We start from the raw sequence: 17103 nt of genomic DNA, 5'->3' as shown, positions 1-17103 counted from the left end.
AAATATAGTCATTCTTGTTTTGAAATCTACATAAGTTCAAACATAAATGTATTAATTGATTAATATATGCTGCATGCGATAATGAATTTCTCAGGATAATTCTTGTATCTGTAATCATTTCCAATAGTGGTAAACATTTTTTTAATGAATTGATTTTGTATTTGCCCTGATTATTTAGAATCTGCTAATATATATCCCTGTTGATATACATTAATATATTTTCAATATATAATTTGAATAACCTAGCCGTTGATTTTTTTCTAAAAACTCATAAACAAGGGAAACAACAAACATGTCAACTTAAAATGTTAGCGTCAAATTCGTCACAAAATAAACAAGAGGCCCAGAGGGCCTGTATCGCTCACCTGGTTTGTAATGCCAAGTAATGTTCTGAATACAGGTTCATTGTTTCTTTTCTGAAGGAATTTTAATATTAACATCTAAATACCCTATTGGGCCCCAGCCCTACTGCCCCCAGGGGGTCAGAGCCAAAATTTATACAAGTTCTGTTCCCCTTCCCCCAAGGATGTTTATGGCCAAATTTGGTTACAATCCAAGCAAAACTCTAGGACAAGTAGCGATTTATAGGATTTACCTCTATTTCCCCTATTGGGCCCCACCACTCCTGCCACCGGGGGGCCAGAGCCAAAATTTACACAAGATCTGTTCCCCTTTCAAAAAGGATGTTTCTGGCCAAATTTGGTTACATTCCATGCAGAACTCTATGACTTGTAGTACTTTAAAGGATGTACCTCTATTGGGCCTCATCTCTCCTGCCCCCGGGGTATCAGAGTCAAAAATTTATACAAGTTATGTTTCCCTTCCCCCAAGGATGTTCATGGCCAAATTTGGTTACAATCCATGCAGAACTCTAGGACAAGTAACGATTTATAGGATTTACCTATAATTCCCCTATTAGGCCCCATCCCTCCCACCCCGGGGGGATCAGAGCCAAAAAATTATACAAGTTCTGTTCCCCTTCCCCTCCCGGATGTTTGTGGCCAAATTTTTGTTACAAATTCATGTAGAACTCTATGAGTAGGAGCGATTTAAAGGATTTACCTCTATTTCCCCTATTGGGCCCCGCCCCTTCTGCCCCTTGAGGACCAGAGCCAAAATTTATACAAGTTATGTTCCTCTTTCCCCAAAGATTTTTGTGGCCAAATTTGGTTACATTCCATTCAGAACTCTATGACAAGTAGCAATTTAAAGGATTTACCTCTATTTCCTCTATTGGGCCCCGTCCCTCGTGCCCCCGGGGGACCGAAGCCAAAATTTATACAAGTTCTGTTCCCCTTCCCCCAAGGATGTTTGTGGCCAAATTTGGTTACAATTCATGTAGAACTCAAGGACAAGTAGCGATTTACAGAATTTACCTTTTTTTCCCTATTGGGCCCTGCCCCTCTTGACCCCGGGGGGTCAGAGCCAAAATTTATACAAATTATGTTTCCCTTCCCCCAAGGATGTTTGTGGCCAAATTTGGTTACAATCCATGCAGAACTCTAAGACAAGTAGCGATTTATAGGATTTACCTCTATTTCCCCTATTGGGCCCCGCCCCTCCTGCCCCCGGGGGGTCAGAGCCAAAATTTATACAAGTTATGTTTCCCTTCCCCCAAGGATGTTTGTGGCCAAATTTGGTTACAATCCATGCAGAACTCTATGATAAGTACCGATTTATAGGATTTACCTCTATTTCCCCTATTGGGCCCCACCACTCCTGCCACCGGGGGGCCAGAGCCAAAATTTACACAAGATCTGTTCCCCTTTCAAAAAGGATGTTTCTGGCCAAATTTGGTTACATTCCATGCAGAACTCTATGACTTGTAGTACTTTAAAGGATGTACCTCTATTGGGCCTCATCTCTCCTGCCCCCGGGGTATCAGAGCCAAAATTTATACAAGTTATGTTTCCCTTCCCCCAAGGATGTTCATGGCCAAATTTGGTTACAATCCATGCAGAACTCTAGGACAAGTAACGATTTATAGGATTTACCTATAATTCCCCTATTAGGCCCCATCCCTCCTGCCCCCCGGGGGACCAGAGCCAAAATTTATACAAACTCAGTTCTTATTCTCCCAAAGATGTTTGTGGCCAAATTTGGTTACATTCCATGCAGAACTCTATGACTAGTAGCGATTTAAAGGATTTACCTCTAATTCTCTATTGGGCCCCGCCCCTCCCACCCCGGGGGGTCAGAGCCAAAAATTATACAAGTTCTGTTCCCCTTCCCCCAAGGATGTTTGTGGCCAAATTTGGTTACAATTCATGTAGAACTCTATGAGTAGGAGCGATTTAAAGGATTTACCTCTATTTCCCCTATTGGGCCCCGCCCCTTCTGCCCCTTGAGGACCAGAGCCAAAATTTATACAAGTTATGTTCCTCTTTCCCCAAAGATTTTTGTGGCCAAATTTGGTTACATTCCATTCAGAACTCTATGACAAGTAGCAATTTAAAGGATTTACCTCTATTTCCTCTATTGGGCCCCGTCCCTCGTGCCCCCGGGGGACCGAAGCCAAAATTTATACAAGTTCTGTTCCCCTTCCCCCAAGGATGTTTGTGGCCAAATTTGGTTACAATTCATGTAGAACTCAAGGACAAGTAGCGATTTACAGAATTTACCTTTTTTTCCCTATTGGGCCCTGCCCCTCTTGACCCCGGGGGGTCAGAGCCAAAATTTATACAAATTATGTTTCCCTTCCCCCAAGGATGTTTGTGGCCAAATTTGGTTACAATCCATGCAGAACTCTAAGACAAGTAGCGATTTATAGGATTTACCTCTATTTCCCCTATTGGGCCCCGCCCCTCCTGCCCCCGGGGGGTCAGAGCCAAAATTTATACAAGTTATGTTTCCCTTCCCCCAAGGATGTTTGTGGCCAAATTTGGTTACAATCCATGCAGAACTCTATGATAAGTACCGATTTATAGGATTTACCTATAATTCCCCTATTGGGCCCCGCCCCTCGTGCCCCCGGGAAACAAGAGCCAAAATTTATACAAGTTCTGTTCCCCTTTCCCAAAGGATGTTTGTGGCTAATTTTGGTTATAATCCATGCAGAACTCTAGGACAAGTAGCGATTTAAAGGATTTACCTCTATTTCCCCTATTGGGCCCCGCCCCTCCTACCCCGGGGGTCAGAGCCAAAATTTATACAAGTTCTGTTCCCCCTTCCCTAAGGATGTTTGTGGCCAAATTTGGTTACAATCCATGCAGAACTCTATGACTAGTAGCGATTTAAAGGAAATGTTGACGGACAGACGGACGACGGACGTCGACGGACGGACGACGGACGACGGACGCCGCGCCATGACATAAGCTCACCGGCCCCTTCGGGTCAGGTAAGCTAAAAAGGCAAAACTACTATTTATTATCAAAAATCACCAAAACACACATTGTCTTATACTTAAGATGAAAACTATCTTACTTCTGACATTCACGGACTGTGTCTGAACGGAGTGTGGTGTGGTAGACTTAAGCGAGTCTGCCGTAGGCTTGCATCCTAGTTTGTCTGTTCGTTGAAAAATTTCTACAGTCATGGAATAAGTACAGACGTATCCATAATTGCTCAGTAGCATGCCTTCAGAGTTTGTCCTGGTACAGTTCAGTTGTATATAATAGGTGCCGAAATTTGCTTTGGTTAGTTCCAACTCAATAAGGGCTGTTCCACAACGATGATATCCACTACAGGTAACTTGTACATAGTCTTCCTTGTCTGTGCCGTTGGTATATGGTGTAACTTCGATATTTATTTCGTCGCTATAATCTGTATATAATGTTTAGGGCACACATATTACATAATTAATTGAAGTCAATTGGTCATTTCGTATGCGATTTTATAAAACCAATGTTAAGAAGTTTTCATTTTGGCTCATAGAATATCTCATTAAATTGAAAAATCTGTTTTGTATTTGCAAATTTTCATTATTCACTTACTAACTTGATATTTCACAGAATTATGGAACAAGTTTGTTTTAAGTGTTTTTTTATTATTCAATTATGTTTGTAAAGATCATTTTATTTGTTCCCTTTAACAACCATCTTATTAAAGATGATATTGTCGTTTGTAACGTCGCTTCGGATATATAGACTGACATAGAAAAGAGTGCTTAAATGAATTTTGAATTTGAAGATATTATCTTTTGTAGATTAGATTGTACGGAATAGTTTTAATTATTTTAATCTTTTTTTTTCTGTAAAGACAAAACATATTACTGTACTCTCATTACAGATTGTAAAAGATATTATGTGTTATGTCATATAGCATGTATTGAGCGTTTCTTTTCATAGAAGAAACATTACCTCGTTTTTCGTAATGAAGAGAAAAAAATATTCATGTATACAAAAATCTACTTATTTATTTCTGGTAATTTTACCTTTCACTTTAAGCGACAACCATGTTTCATCCACCTTAGTGTTGTTCTCTTTTGTAAACGTAATTGGTTGATCTTCTTCATCAACACAATCTGAGGGTTCCTTACGGATGATGATGAGGTCGTTCTTCACTTGGATATTGTATCCATCGACTATGGTGTCAGTATCGTGCTTTAAATTAAAGGTAACTGGTCCATCACCGTTTTCGAATTTTTTTTCGCGGACTCCAAATATGAACCCTGGAGTATTCTTCCGTGTAAGGACATACGACTGTGTTGGGAGAAGGCCGGCATATATCTGTCAAGAAAGCAAAGAAATAATCGAAGTGCAAAGTGCATTGTCTTAATTGGAATAATGTCATATCGCTATTAACATCCTTAAACAAATTTTGTGTTAATCCATTACTTTAGTAAACAAATAGACATGAAAGCGCTTATTACAGATATTAAAGTTATATATATGTTGTTATTATGGTTCGATTACCTTCCTCCGTCGATGACGTCACATGGTAGATAACCCCAGCAGCGATGGCTAACACCAGCAGGAAACCAACGACTATCGATATCTAAAAAAAGAAGTTTAGGATAACAGAATTATATGTTGATTTATCTATATATAGCTACCCAAATAAGGCATATCTTTAAGGATGCTTAACCGCCGCCAGAACATAAATAATTTTTGTATAGTAATTTGTGTTTAATCGTGTGTGTATATGTTTCCATTTAAAACAAAAATGCATATAAAATTATGTGTTTTCACTTCTGGTCTGCGCAATCAATATCTAATTCCATATAAGTCATGGTTTTCTTTCCGGGGTGAATTTAATTAGTTTAAATATCTTATCAGGTAACAGTTCCTTTATACTTACCACAATTCTTCTTTTACAGCCGCACTGTTGAATATGAAAACATTAACCCAATTAACCCGCAAGTCATTATATTGACATGACAACAGTGTTAACGGGAAAGCATTGTTATAGATAATTAATCGCTTTGTTTATCAATTATAAAATTTTGTTATTATAATCAGTAATGTACTTTTTTTTTTCTTATTTTCAGGTGACTTAAAAGAAATATACAGTATTGTAACAGAGAATTGTTTATAAATAAAAATTGGCTTTGATTTTGGTTTAATTAGTCCTATTAACTTTTAATTTCGTGGCAGGTATGTTGGTGGAGGAATGTCGAAGAAAAGCCACCGATAAGTAGTGTTAAAACCATTGTAAGTCCGTATTGTTTTCAAAGTGGGTTGTAACAGACCGGTCAGTAACCGGCAACTACCCGACATGGGATTCGAACAAGCAAAGGGGAAATGGAAGGCATGTGGTAATATGATATCTTTTTTTAATCTTTATTACGTAATTTTTCGTCGGGACATATGAATGACTCGGCCCCATTTTACTATGTTTTAGGTTTAGCATTAGATGTTGAATATTAAAAATCACTTGAATAGATTGATAAACATCTATAGATAGTGGGTGATACTTACCGCATATTGCCGTTGCCTAGTGGTCTCTTCCCTCTTAAAATAAATAAATAAAAAAAATGAACAGACAATTTATACAGTTACAAATAGTTTCTGCTCTTTTCTTGTTTTGTAATGTCTGTTGTCAAAGCTAAGCTGGTGTACTTAAGTGATTTGAACCGGATATGGTATATTAACATATTGATTTCTATAAGTATTTATATTATCTGTTACTGTTTTATTACATGTTGTATAAATTGACAAGAAATATGCACTTATGTATGAAATACTATTCATTAATCTTTTAAAAATAATTCACACAAAGAAACAGTGATATCATATACTCATTTAAAACCACATTGAAACTTACTTCACCTAAAGTTTGACCGTCAAAGTGAGCCTAAAATGAATTAATTACTGATCACTTTAATATCAATTACTTATCAAAACATATCAATTACTTATTAAAACATATCAATTACTAATCATTTAATATTATTTAATAATCAATTTATATCAATTAATATCAATTCATAATCAATAAGTGTTCCTTAAAAGTAATTTTAATAATAAATTCATTTCATTAAATAATCAATTACTATCAATTAATAATCAATTTATATAAATTACAAATCGATTAATATCATTTAATATCAATTAATAATCAATTAATATCAATTAATAATCAATTAACATCGATGCATAATCAATTAATAATATAATATACCAATTTACTATCATTCAACACAGTCTATTTTGTAACGTTGTCTGGCTTTTTATAAATCATTATATTTCACTTTTTACAATATATTGTAATACCAGCCGCCTGTAGCAAATTGCAGTTTTAGATAAATTCAAAAATAAATTTAAAAAACACCCCATTGATACACAGTGATACAGTGACTGGTTGAAAACAGGAATTTCCGATTTTATTGCTAAAAATGTCCCTACTGAAATTTAATGTAACGCGTAATTCTGTCAAATGGGATACATTTGTTTTGACAAAAGTTCCTAAACGTTATGTGGGTTAGGTGAATTATGTGCATTTTGAAAAGACTGAAGCAGAAATACATACATATCCCGCGGAGTCATGATCAGTAGTAGGAGAAGGTGGTAATTCCTGCAAAACCAAAATACAAAATAGGATAAAAGCTACCTCAAAATTAGTTAATTACTTAATTAAACACAAAGAAAGAAGCAACAGAAGGAATCGCTACGCATATAACATAATCCCACACTAGGATAGATAAACATATTAATAATGCATCGATACTTACATATGGACCACTTCCATTACTACCATCACTTCCGCCACTACCACCACTTCCGTTAATCGTATTCGACATGGCCTGGCAGAGGAATATTATAAAAACATGTTATTGTTCTTAAAATAAACCGAAACATGTTGATATTTGGAATATGAGCTTTTATTGTTCATTCATTTCAAAATTTATAACTTTATGACTTGCTGTTTTTCAATGCTTGTTTACATGTATGAAGAATTTAAATCACAGTATAAAGGAAAGTCAGAAACTGAGATGTGCAGGATAAAAACTGCTGAAAAGAAAAAAAATAATGATAATCCAAAATAATTGCTAAACAAACTTTCACTCCACATGAGTTTAAAACTTTATGTTGAGTATAAACATATCATATGTGCACACCCTAGAACAAACAGATCTCATTTACATGCAAACACATAAAAATGAGATCGGTAGTGCATTAAGGTGCTTGATTAACATTAACAAGTATCCTTAAATGATCACAATAATACTGAAATTGTCTTGCTAGTTATTTCCAATTTGCAAATATTTAAGAATATTCGTCTTGCTTTTTAATACACTGAATATCTCTAACAATTATTTTCAAGTTCTAAGTTGCCTGTGGATAGTTATCTTTACCAAATTGACACATGTAGTTGATATAATTACAGTAAAACATGTTTATAACGGAGACGTTTACAATGAATTTACATTTAGTTATGTTAATAATGTTCGCTCTCCGTCAAGTATCTTATAACATTACTTCAATTTGTGTATATCGAGCAATGCTTATAACGAAACGCTTACGTTGGTCCCGTGTTTTACTTTATATGGCAACATAATTCAATACAGTGATTATAACACACATTTTCATTTTTAGGTGCTTTTTGGTTTGTTTAGGTTTACGTCTTGGTAAAAACCAGGAGCATGCAAGGACGTGCCATATTTGATTGTGAAGGAAAAACGTATCGACCGGCTGTCAATCAACAGAGACAAAACAGTCTTTATAGCCAAGTTGGTCAAACTGTGGTATATTTTACTGGAACCCCATATAAGGTGATGGTATTGAGGAGGTCTTTATATAGACTACTGCTTTAAAAATCTACTTACGGAGGGACCCAGCTCCATCTCGCAAGTGGATGGAAATGTTGATCGATCTGCAAAAAACAAAACAATACTATTGTATCAAATATAAGCTAGCACATCAACCTGATATTATCTTTTGGTGCTTGATTTGAGACCACAGACACAAGTACTTAGGTTTAAACATATAGTATACATGTATATAACACTAAAGCCTATATAAAAGTAGCGTGTCGATATGGTTTGTACACGGTCTAGATCTCTGTCACTCTACTGACAGCATGCTCCGAATTCTTTGTCTCAGTTACGAGAGCTGTGGACTTTTCATGCTGGAGACCCGGGTTCGATTCCTGGTCGGGGCACTCGACAAGAATGTGTGTTTCCTTTTCTTCTACACTGGTCTGTGTTTCCAAGGCTAGTATATATAGGTGACATGGTAATTGAGAGATAGATGGCTGACTTATGTTCGTGTATAGTTTGTGACTTGGTGCTTAACAAGAAGTGAAGTTTCATGGTTTTGGATTCATTTTTATCATTCACACGTTTGTCTTATTGGAGCTACATAAAATGTTTAAGCATAGATTTAACAATTAATTTTATAACCCTATTAAATATGCATGCTTTTTATGTTTGTTGTTGTGTTTTTTTTTTTATTAATTTTTATTAATCATATAATCATTCTGTTTTTGCAAATTTAGAGGAGTTATCTGCCCTCGTGGAGAGACAAAACATGTTTATTTGGACGGGCGTGACATCATACTTTTAATTTCGCCCAAAACGTATAGGCGTTGCAATGGATAGCCATCCGTATCAAAATAAGCAAATTGGGACAAGATGTGATAGTATTGCTAACAGTATAACAACATTGTCCCTTGGTATATACATTGTATATACACCTGACTAATGAGGGCTGCGTGACTCCTTAAGCTGTTTTGTTAACAGAGTCCTCAATAGATTTACAAAACATATGTATGATAATATCTGGCTTACAAAAAAGGGCTTGTCCTGTCGGACGAGTCGTTTGAAGGTTCTAATACAACACTACTTCCTCATTCCTCCTATCACTATTACAATGCATGTGTATGACTCCGTGCAATAAGTGTCAACAAGCGTTGTCGACTGTATGTATTACGTGGAATCTATTAACAGGCTGTATAGTACTTCATATATGTATACGTTGTTTAGAAGTAATAGAAAAACGTTTTCGTTTGTTTGGATAATACAAGCTGTTTGACTCATAATGAAAATGCATGATTCGTAAATAACTTTCAAGTATCTATATACAGATATGTAATAGAACAAAACGCCACTTTCTCTCAATGAATTCAAACCATTAATAATTAAAATCCTAGATATTTTCTTTGGGAATCGACAAAATTCATTTTCGTACTGTTTACCGTCAAACTTGACATCAGAGGACCCAGAAACATTTTTTTCTTTTGAAATCAAATGGCCTTTTTACACGAGAGGCAGGGTACGGTAAAAAAACAAAACAAAAAAGGTTTACCAGGAAAGAGTGATATACCGTATTCAGAGTGGCTCAGGATATTAAAACTCCCTTCAGTAGCATACAGACGGATTCGCAGAGATATGATTGAACTTTACAAGTGGCATACAAGTGATAAAGACTCCTGCAGTTATATATGTTATATCAGCACTTTAAAAACGGATTTGATGAAACATGGAAAAACTTAGACATTTTGTACAATTATAAGGCAACCATAACTGGAAATAAACTTAAAATTCAATATAGATTATTAAAACGAGTCCCGTGTAGAGGAACTTTTTCTATGCACGTCCTGGAAAACAATTATAACATAGTGAAAATGTGGTCTTTACAGGTGGTCGATATATAGGGATGGCTATTAAAGCAGGTTTGAATGTAAATAGAAATGTTCAAACAATGTCTGGCGGAGAAAAAACGACACCACATTTGAATGAGGTAAACTGTACAATAAAATAAATAATGGTTCTAATATACAGCAAGTACAAACTCTGGATCAGTTGGTGCAGTTGCAAGTCCTTTATTTGAATTATACTATCAATACGAGTGACTTATTGTATGGTTTTGAATTTTTATGATATTTGATACAGAATATGATATACAAATACGAAACGTTTGGGTTGAAAAGAGACTGAAGTAAATATTTGTAACCATATATATGTGTTATTATCATAAAATTATATTTTATCAATAATGAATCAATAATCACGACAAAAACACGAGGCAAAAATCAATATTTAAATCGGTATTATCTAAAATATCCCTAATGATAGTATTACGGGAAATATTGTTTTACATTACCCTGGAAAGATGTAAATTACTTAAAGTGAATAGCGGGCAAAGAAAACCATTGGCCTTCAAAATGTCCATACATACAAAAACGAATTGCATGTGTGTTGTCCAGTTTTGACTACTGAAATTATGGGAAAGCCCGTGTTAATTTAACACATTTCTAAAAATTAATTCGTTAAAATCTTTGAAAGCGAGGCTGCGTGGAAATGTCAACATGAACACAGCCAGCCGGGAGGACGTTTTAGGATTCCTATAAAAGTCAAATTTTTGAGCTCCCAAAATGTTATAGATGAGCTTTACTGTTATCAAAGAGCACATGTTGATTTATAAAACATTTCTTTTTAATGGTTTACTTAATGAAAATTTCATTTTCAAGAAAATGCCCAAGAAATTACTAAGATCACCGACGATCTATGTCTAATATACAATGAGAAAATTATAAATACACTTAGGACCTCAAAAGTTTTTAAACACATTCTGTATAGCAATAGCTAAAATGAACATAACTAAACAAATGAACAAATGGGAACACTACTTTAATAACGAGGATATGAATTGGGAACTAATTTGGCAAACAATCAAATATTCAATAGCAGATAAAAAATGTAAGGATTTTCAATGGAAACTTATACAAAGAATAGTAAGCACAGAACATAAACTTAAACTAATGAAGAAATCAAACGGCCTATGTACATTCTGTAAAATTAATGAAGAAACCTTAACTCATTTATTTTATTCATGCCTAAAAAATGAATTACTATGGCAAAAAATTTAAAATGTCATTATAAGGCTATTTAACTTACCCCCAAATTATATTATGGAAGAAAAACACATTATGTTAGGACTGAATACTTATTTCAACAAGGAACAGCAAATCATTACCAGTTTTATCATAATGACAATAAAATGGTGGATTTGGAAAACAAAAACATATTATTAAATATCAAAAACACTGATCATGACGAAAATTTTATATTCAGACACACTAAAAATAATTTTATCAGAACAGCAAACATTTTTGGATTGGATGGGACATTGGAAAAATTGACTACGATACTAGAAAATGAAGTGTGATTGTAATAGAATGAGAGAACGTAGAATGAGTCAATGAGAGGGATGTAAAAAAAATATACAACCTAACAAGCATTAAGGAAATATTAGATATTATATTGAATGAAATAGGAGTAAGTAAGAGAACGATAGTATTAGAGAGAATGAGATATATTTGTACAACGAAAGGAAATAATAGTGCGATAATATGCTGAAGTTAAGATAATCATATAACAAAATGCTTCAAAAATGAGAGATGAGAAAGTTAGTGAATGATGACTATGTACAAGTTGTTTATATGTAAAATGTTTTTATGCAATAAAATATAAAAAAATGAAAATTTCATAAAGAATAAAAATAGAATAAATATGTATGCTGCAATACGGTATATGAACATTTTTTTATAATGTTGAGCAAGTTTTATTCATGATATTGTTGCCTTATTATATGTGCCGTATTTGTCATACTCACGAATCATGATCAGCTTTTAATATAGTCATCGCCAAAATTTACCATTATTTTGAGATTTGCAGTACTTTAAATGCATTGGTTTTAATTTTACAAGTGCAAATAAGAGCTGAAAATGATTTTTGGCAGTACCGCCAGATATCATTATACTTAAATTTATCGTGAAGTGAAATGGGTACCTATGGTCAAACTATGAAGCCAAACTGTATGCTACAATTTCATTTCACATTTTGACAGTGTTATTAGCAATCATAAAGTGATTTCGACAGGAATGTTTCTATCTAAACATACATAAGGCATAAAACATTTAGTACATAATTAATGTGTTGGAACTAACCTTTATAAGACATATGAAACCATGTGAATGATCAAAACCTTATGGTTTTCGATAGATTAAATGAGAAAACATAGCATGTCGAAATTTTAGCCCAGTTACTGCACATGTAACTTTAATGAATACAAAGAGAAAGAAGGCAATATATAGTTTTGAACGGGCAACTACTTGAACATTTACAGATCCATCTTATCTCCTGCCAGTAGAGGCAAGTATATGTACATATGTGGTGTCGAACATAAGCTTAAACCCAATATTAGTCAAGAAGTAATGAAACATACGTTACAAAAATCAATATATAAAGGTATCCCATGTTTTCTCATTTACAGTATTGCAGTAGGTTTTTTTTACAATATTGCAGTAGCCTATTGTATTCTTCCAACTGTATTTGCTGTAAAGCAGCAGGTGAGAAAAGGGAAGATGAATCTCTCATTGAAAAGCTTTTTATCTTTCTTGATGGTTTTATATAATCAAATAATTACATAGATTGTATTTCGGTTTAATATTCATATTTTGCAGTGAACCTAGTGTAAAATTAAATTATATTAAAAAAGTGAATAAATCATTCATATAAAAGTTAAAATTGCTTTAGTTGACATAATCACATGCAATGATATCAATGAGTCGTTAAAAAAATAACAGTATTGATTTGACACACTGTAGTGCATAAGCGGCTTTGTTACGATCACCATTGGTTACCGGGCAATGCATAGGAATCTCTCTCGTAATCAGATATATATCACATGGTAAATATGTTGAATCTATTGCTCAAGATGAAGTTTTGTTTGACCTCAAAACCTTAAATACATTGTACCTAAGATGTTACAAATTATCTAGAAAACAAAAGAAAATTGATTCATTCAAGTTCCAAACTTACCCGTGTGTCTAGACTCCAAAAGGATTTCACAACCAGGAAGTTCCCAGCATAACAATGGATTTGCGATATCGACGAACTTATGTATGATTATACGAATTTGTTCATGCACACACTGCATACATTAGGTAATTATATCTATTACGTATGAATAATTAATAATGTCCATGGGGTACTTCTAAAGACTATACTTAACTTTTTGAATGGTGTGTTTTGTTGTATTTGTTCTTGTTGTTACTGCTGCAATAGCTACCACTGGAATAAGAAAATAAAAATATAGATAGGATCCTGCCACATTTATCAATTAAACGGATATATACAGAGAGAGAGGGGGTGTTAATAGAATATTTCCTTACCTTTAGGATAAGACAGAAAAAATCTGTAACCGAGGAGGATCACGATTATCTAACTCGAGGCTTGCCGATGGTTAGACTGCCGTGAATCTCCTCCAAGGATACAGTCTCCTCTGCCCTACAGTCTAGGTAGGGAATAATCTACTTTTTCTGTCCCAAGTCATTTTCAAGAGTTCAAAACTGCCTTAAACAAAGTTTAACAATTTTCTTTTAGAATTAAAAAAACCTCCAATTTGATACAGTATATTATCCACATATATGATTTCGCTTTGTCTGGAATCGCGTACTTGCTCCTTCTCTGGTAGAGATTGTTCTGTCGTAACCTCAAGGTAGTGAAAGAGCATATTAATGTAATGTTCCCGTGACTTTTAGGTTTAAGACCCTGCTTTAATAACTATTTAACAGGGCCTTAACCTTAATTGGTGATTTTGGAACACATATGATTTAATGTACACAATGAGCTGCATACAGAATATAGGGTTTACAATTATTGAACAAATAGAAAACACATCGCTTTAAAAAGATTATTCGCTGAAGATCAATTATACTTTTAATATTTTCATCTGTATTCAGTTAACAGCAAAATTGTTATTTCAAAATTAGTCCTATCTAGTAATAGATTTGATAATCTTGCATATTTAAGTTGATAAGGCCTAGTTCTTGAGTAACATGCCACAATTTTTGTATATAATGGATTGCCTCAATAAATAAAATCCCTATAATACCGCAAAAATACCGCCAAACCCTGCATTCTGTCATCCGCTAACTTCTTTTAAGTACAAAGTTCCTAGTCCCCCGAACCTAACACCACATGGATCACATTTATTGACTGGGGTATTATTAATATTTATATCACTCTGCTAGGCCTTCAGACATGCGTGAATAAACACTAGACAATATACTATAATTACCTATATGCAATGTATACACTATTCGTCCGTCGAAGTGTCATTTGTTTTTCAGTAGTGTGTGGGTTTGCGACTTTGATATTAAGTTCAATACACATGGCGTCTGTTTGCGAAGACAGAGAACGTCTCTCCCTGCATATTGCGTAGGTAAATGTAGAACTATATTGTGTTCTATTTTAAGGCATACAGAAAATTCCACTTGGGAATTACCCGATTGTCTTTCATACGAGAAAAAAAAATCTATATTTATGTAACAGGGCGAGAGTAGTATGCCACCAGCCAGACTCGAACCCGCGACCCTGGTCTTAATGGTCCCCCGATTTACCAAGAGACATTCCATCTAGCGCGAAGCTAGAAGGTGACCGTATCACTATTACGGTTTAAATTTAAATTAAAATTGAATTAAAACCCACTACACTTATGGCATAGATAATAGCTGTTGACATGTTTGTTATTACAAATCTAAGAGGATATGATAACTATTTCAGTTGCATTTTTTAAAATATAGGACATTTATGCGCATGTATCTATATTGTAAATTGTTAAGCTACTAAATTGATACAAGCGCATGTATCATATGTCAGTCACGTTCTAGTCCTATATTATATTATTAGTTGTTTATCTATAGTATTAGTTGTTTTTTTTTTTCTTTCATTTTGTCTAATATATAATTTTAGGCAAAAATTAACAATAGAAATGAAATAAAAAGCCTCATAGTATAGGTAGGTTTAGCAGACCAGTTGCGTTCGATCGTGATGAGGATCTGCGTAATGTAAACGCCGCTGTGCCGCCACTCCCGTTATAACGCCAAAATCGGCACTGGACAAAGATGGCGGCATAAGGGGGAACTACTGTATAGGCATAAAGAGTAGAACAATATCTATATGACCACTACTTCTGGCATTCCCTATCGGACTAACATATATTAAAACTCAATCACTTTGAAAAACAAATGATACAATCTCAACGACTTTGAATTTACGTTTTTATTCAAAGTCGGCTGAAAGATGTACCTTGAAAAAACCTTAAGTTTTGCACCATATTTAGTAATTAAATTTTTTTTTTTTGCTTTCTTTATTTTCAAAGTGTGTTATTTTGTCGATTTTAACTAGGTATTGTAAAAGCTAGAATGCATGTACACAAAAGCAACAAATACAACATGAAATATAGACAAATCCCACGTCATTAAGTATTTTAAAGATGATCCACCGCTGACAAATGGTATTTTTTCACTATCAAAAACAGGAGTAGACGATTTAGCATTTTTCTTCAGTTACAAAAATTAACTTACTTTACACCATTACCGCCGTTGAAAAGGTTGAGCTTCTAATTTTACTTCAAGTTAAAAAATATGAAAAATAATTAATTGCATCCGAAAAAAATCCGTGGTTATATATCCTATATGGAATGATTGCGCCAAAGGAAAATAAATCCTTTTTTTTTATTATTTTTGTGTTAATTAGACATATATATATACGCTAAAACACCACTTATTGTTCAAAATGATGAATATCATTTATACTCTGTCGGCGGTGGAGCATATTTAAATGATAGCGTTGAAATTCGAAATAGTAAAAAGCATTACGGTTAAGAATGTATAATATATACGCCGGTACCAGTAACCGAAGCCAATGTCACGTACGTTAAACAAATGAAACACAGAACCACTGCGGATTTTGTGAAATTATTTTTTGGCAGGACAATTTACCTTATAATGTAAAAACACTACTGTAAGAGCGATTTGAGTAGTTCTTGACAGAAGCAATTCCACGAGCAACGGCCAGGGTTTGGCATACAAGATGACCGACTACAATGTGTAAACGGCGGACAGCGAGCGAGTTTGAACATTTCTCACACAATTCACCATAATTGGCTTTCCTGGCATAATACAGTAAAAGTGTTCATGTAATTCGCAATAGAGTTTGTCACCGATATTGAATGGTCCCTTTAAAATATATCAATGACATAAATTATGGATTGCAAATAAAGACAAATAAAAATGAGACACATATTATGTATAAATCATGAAATCTGAATATTCAACCACTAACCTTTGTTTTTGGTAAATGTATCCGTTTGTAGCTTAGGGACAATGTAGTTTAATTATCCTACACATGACTACCAAGATTCCTCTAGCACTAGGGTAGGCGGTTTGGGGCCCAATATGAACCTTATATTCTATATCCTATGTTGTTGCCGTGTGGTTGAGTTCAACCAGGAAGGCTTTCCTTAGGCACAGATAATTGGAATACAAAAGATATCCGCAGTATTCATATATTTGAAAATAGTTACTTGCATAATATAGGTAACACAATACACGGTTCATTTAAAAGCCTACTACCCATCCAAAACGAATTTTAATTTTTTAAAGGGGAGTATTAAGCGAGATTGGTGATTTTTGTAAAGCCGCAAAAGTTATCAACTTACCGCTAATACTACACTTATCACCTTGTAAACTATTTGCTTAAAGTAAATAAAATATTAGTTTTCATAATACGGGTCGTCCTCACTACATGAGTTAGCTGACCATCGCTGCGCTATTGACATAACAGTGAAATGAATCTTCTGTGAACATAAGTTGCGCAAAAAGTTTTACATTTATTTGGTGCCAAAACCTCATTTTTGGGCTTGAATATCAATT

The 17103-nt window shown here is 34.3% G+C and overlaps 1 protein-coding gene across 5 annotated transcripts; it reads right to left on the bottom strand.

The window, feature by feature from the left end:
• Nucleotides 1–3434: 3434 nt before the first annotated feature.
• Nucleotides 3435–16697, bottom strand: LOC138306946 (uncharacterized). Of its 5 annotated transcripts, none has more exons than XM_069247535.1 (10): nucleotides 16514–16697; nucleotides 8207–8253; nucleotides 7112–7183; nucleotides 6910–6954; nucleotides 6205–6234; nucleotides 5859–5891; nucleotides 5239–5262; nucleotides 4854–4935; nucleotides 4373–4667; nucleotides 3435–3762 (listed from the first exon to the last, which is right to left on the bottom strand). In XM_069247535.1, exons 2-9 carry the CDS (start codon nucleotides 8222–8224, stop codon nucleotides 4567–4569), a joined length of 405 nt encoding a protein of 134 aa, XP_069103636.1. In that variant the 5' UTR covers nucleotides 8225–8253; nucleotides 16514–16697; the 3' UTR covers nucleotides 3435–3762; nucleotides 4373–4566. The 5 variants fall into 5 exon arrangements, with proteins under 5 accessions (XP_069103636.1, XP_069103632.1, XP_069103631.1 ...); XM_069247531.1 differs by lacking the exon at nucleotides 16514–16697 and adding an exon at nucleotides 13205–13382 and having other exon boundaries at nucleotides 4373–4640; XM_069247530.1 differs by lacking the exon at nucleotides 16514–16697 and adding an exon at nucleotides 13205–13369.
• Nucleotides 16698–17103: the final 406 nt, after the last annotated feature.

This window comes from Argopecten irradians, chromosome 14 (assembly GCF_041381155.1).
Source record: "Argopecten irradians isolate NY chromosome 14, Ai_NY, whole genome shotgun sequence".
Taxonomy (NCBI): domain Eukaryota; kingdom Metazoa; phylum Mollusca; class Bivalvia; order Pectinida; family Pectinidae; genus Argopecten; species Argopecten irradians.
The sequence above is the reverse complement of the archived record's forward strand: the minus strand, read 5'-3'. Positions and strand labels throughout refer to the sequence as shown.

Bases quoted from the DNA above. Each gene is read 5' to 3' on its own strand.
- LOC138306946 (XM_069247530.1), bottom strand. From the start codon at position 13,322: ATGCAGTGTGTGCATGAACAAATTCGTATAATCATACATAAGTTCGTC. The intron at 5,892-6,204 runs GTAAGTTTCAAT...ATTTATTTTAAG, and splicing joins ACGGTCAAACTTTAGGTGAA to AGGGAAGAGACCACTAGGCA. The intron at 5,263-5,858 runs GTAAGTATCACC...CATATTCAACAG, and splicing joins CTAGGCAACGGCAATATGCG to TGCGGCTGTAAAAGAAGAAT.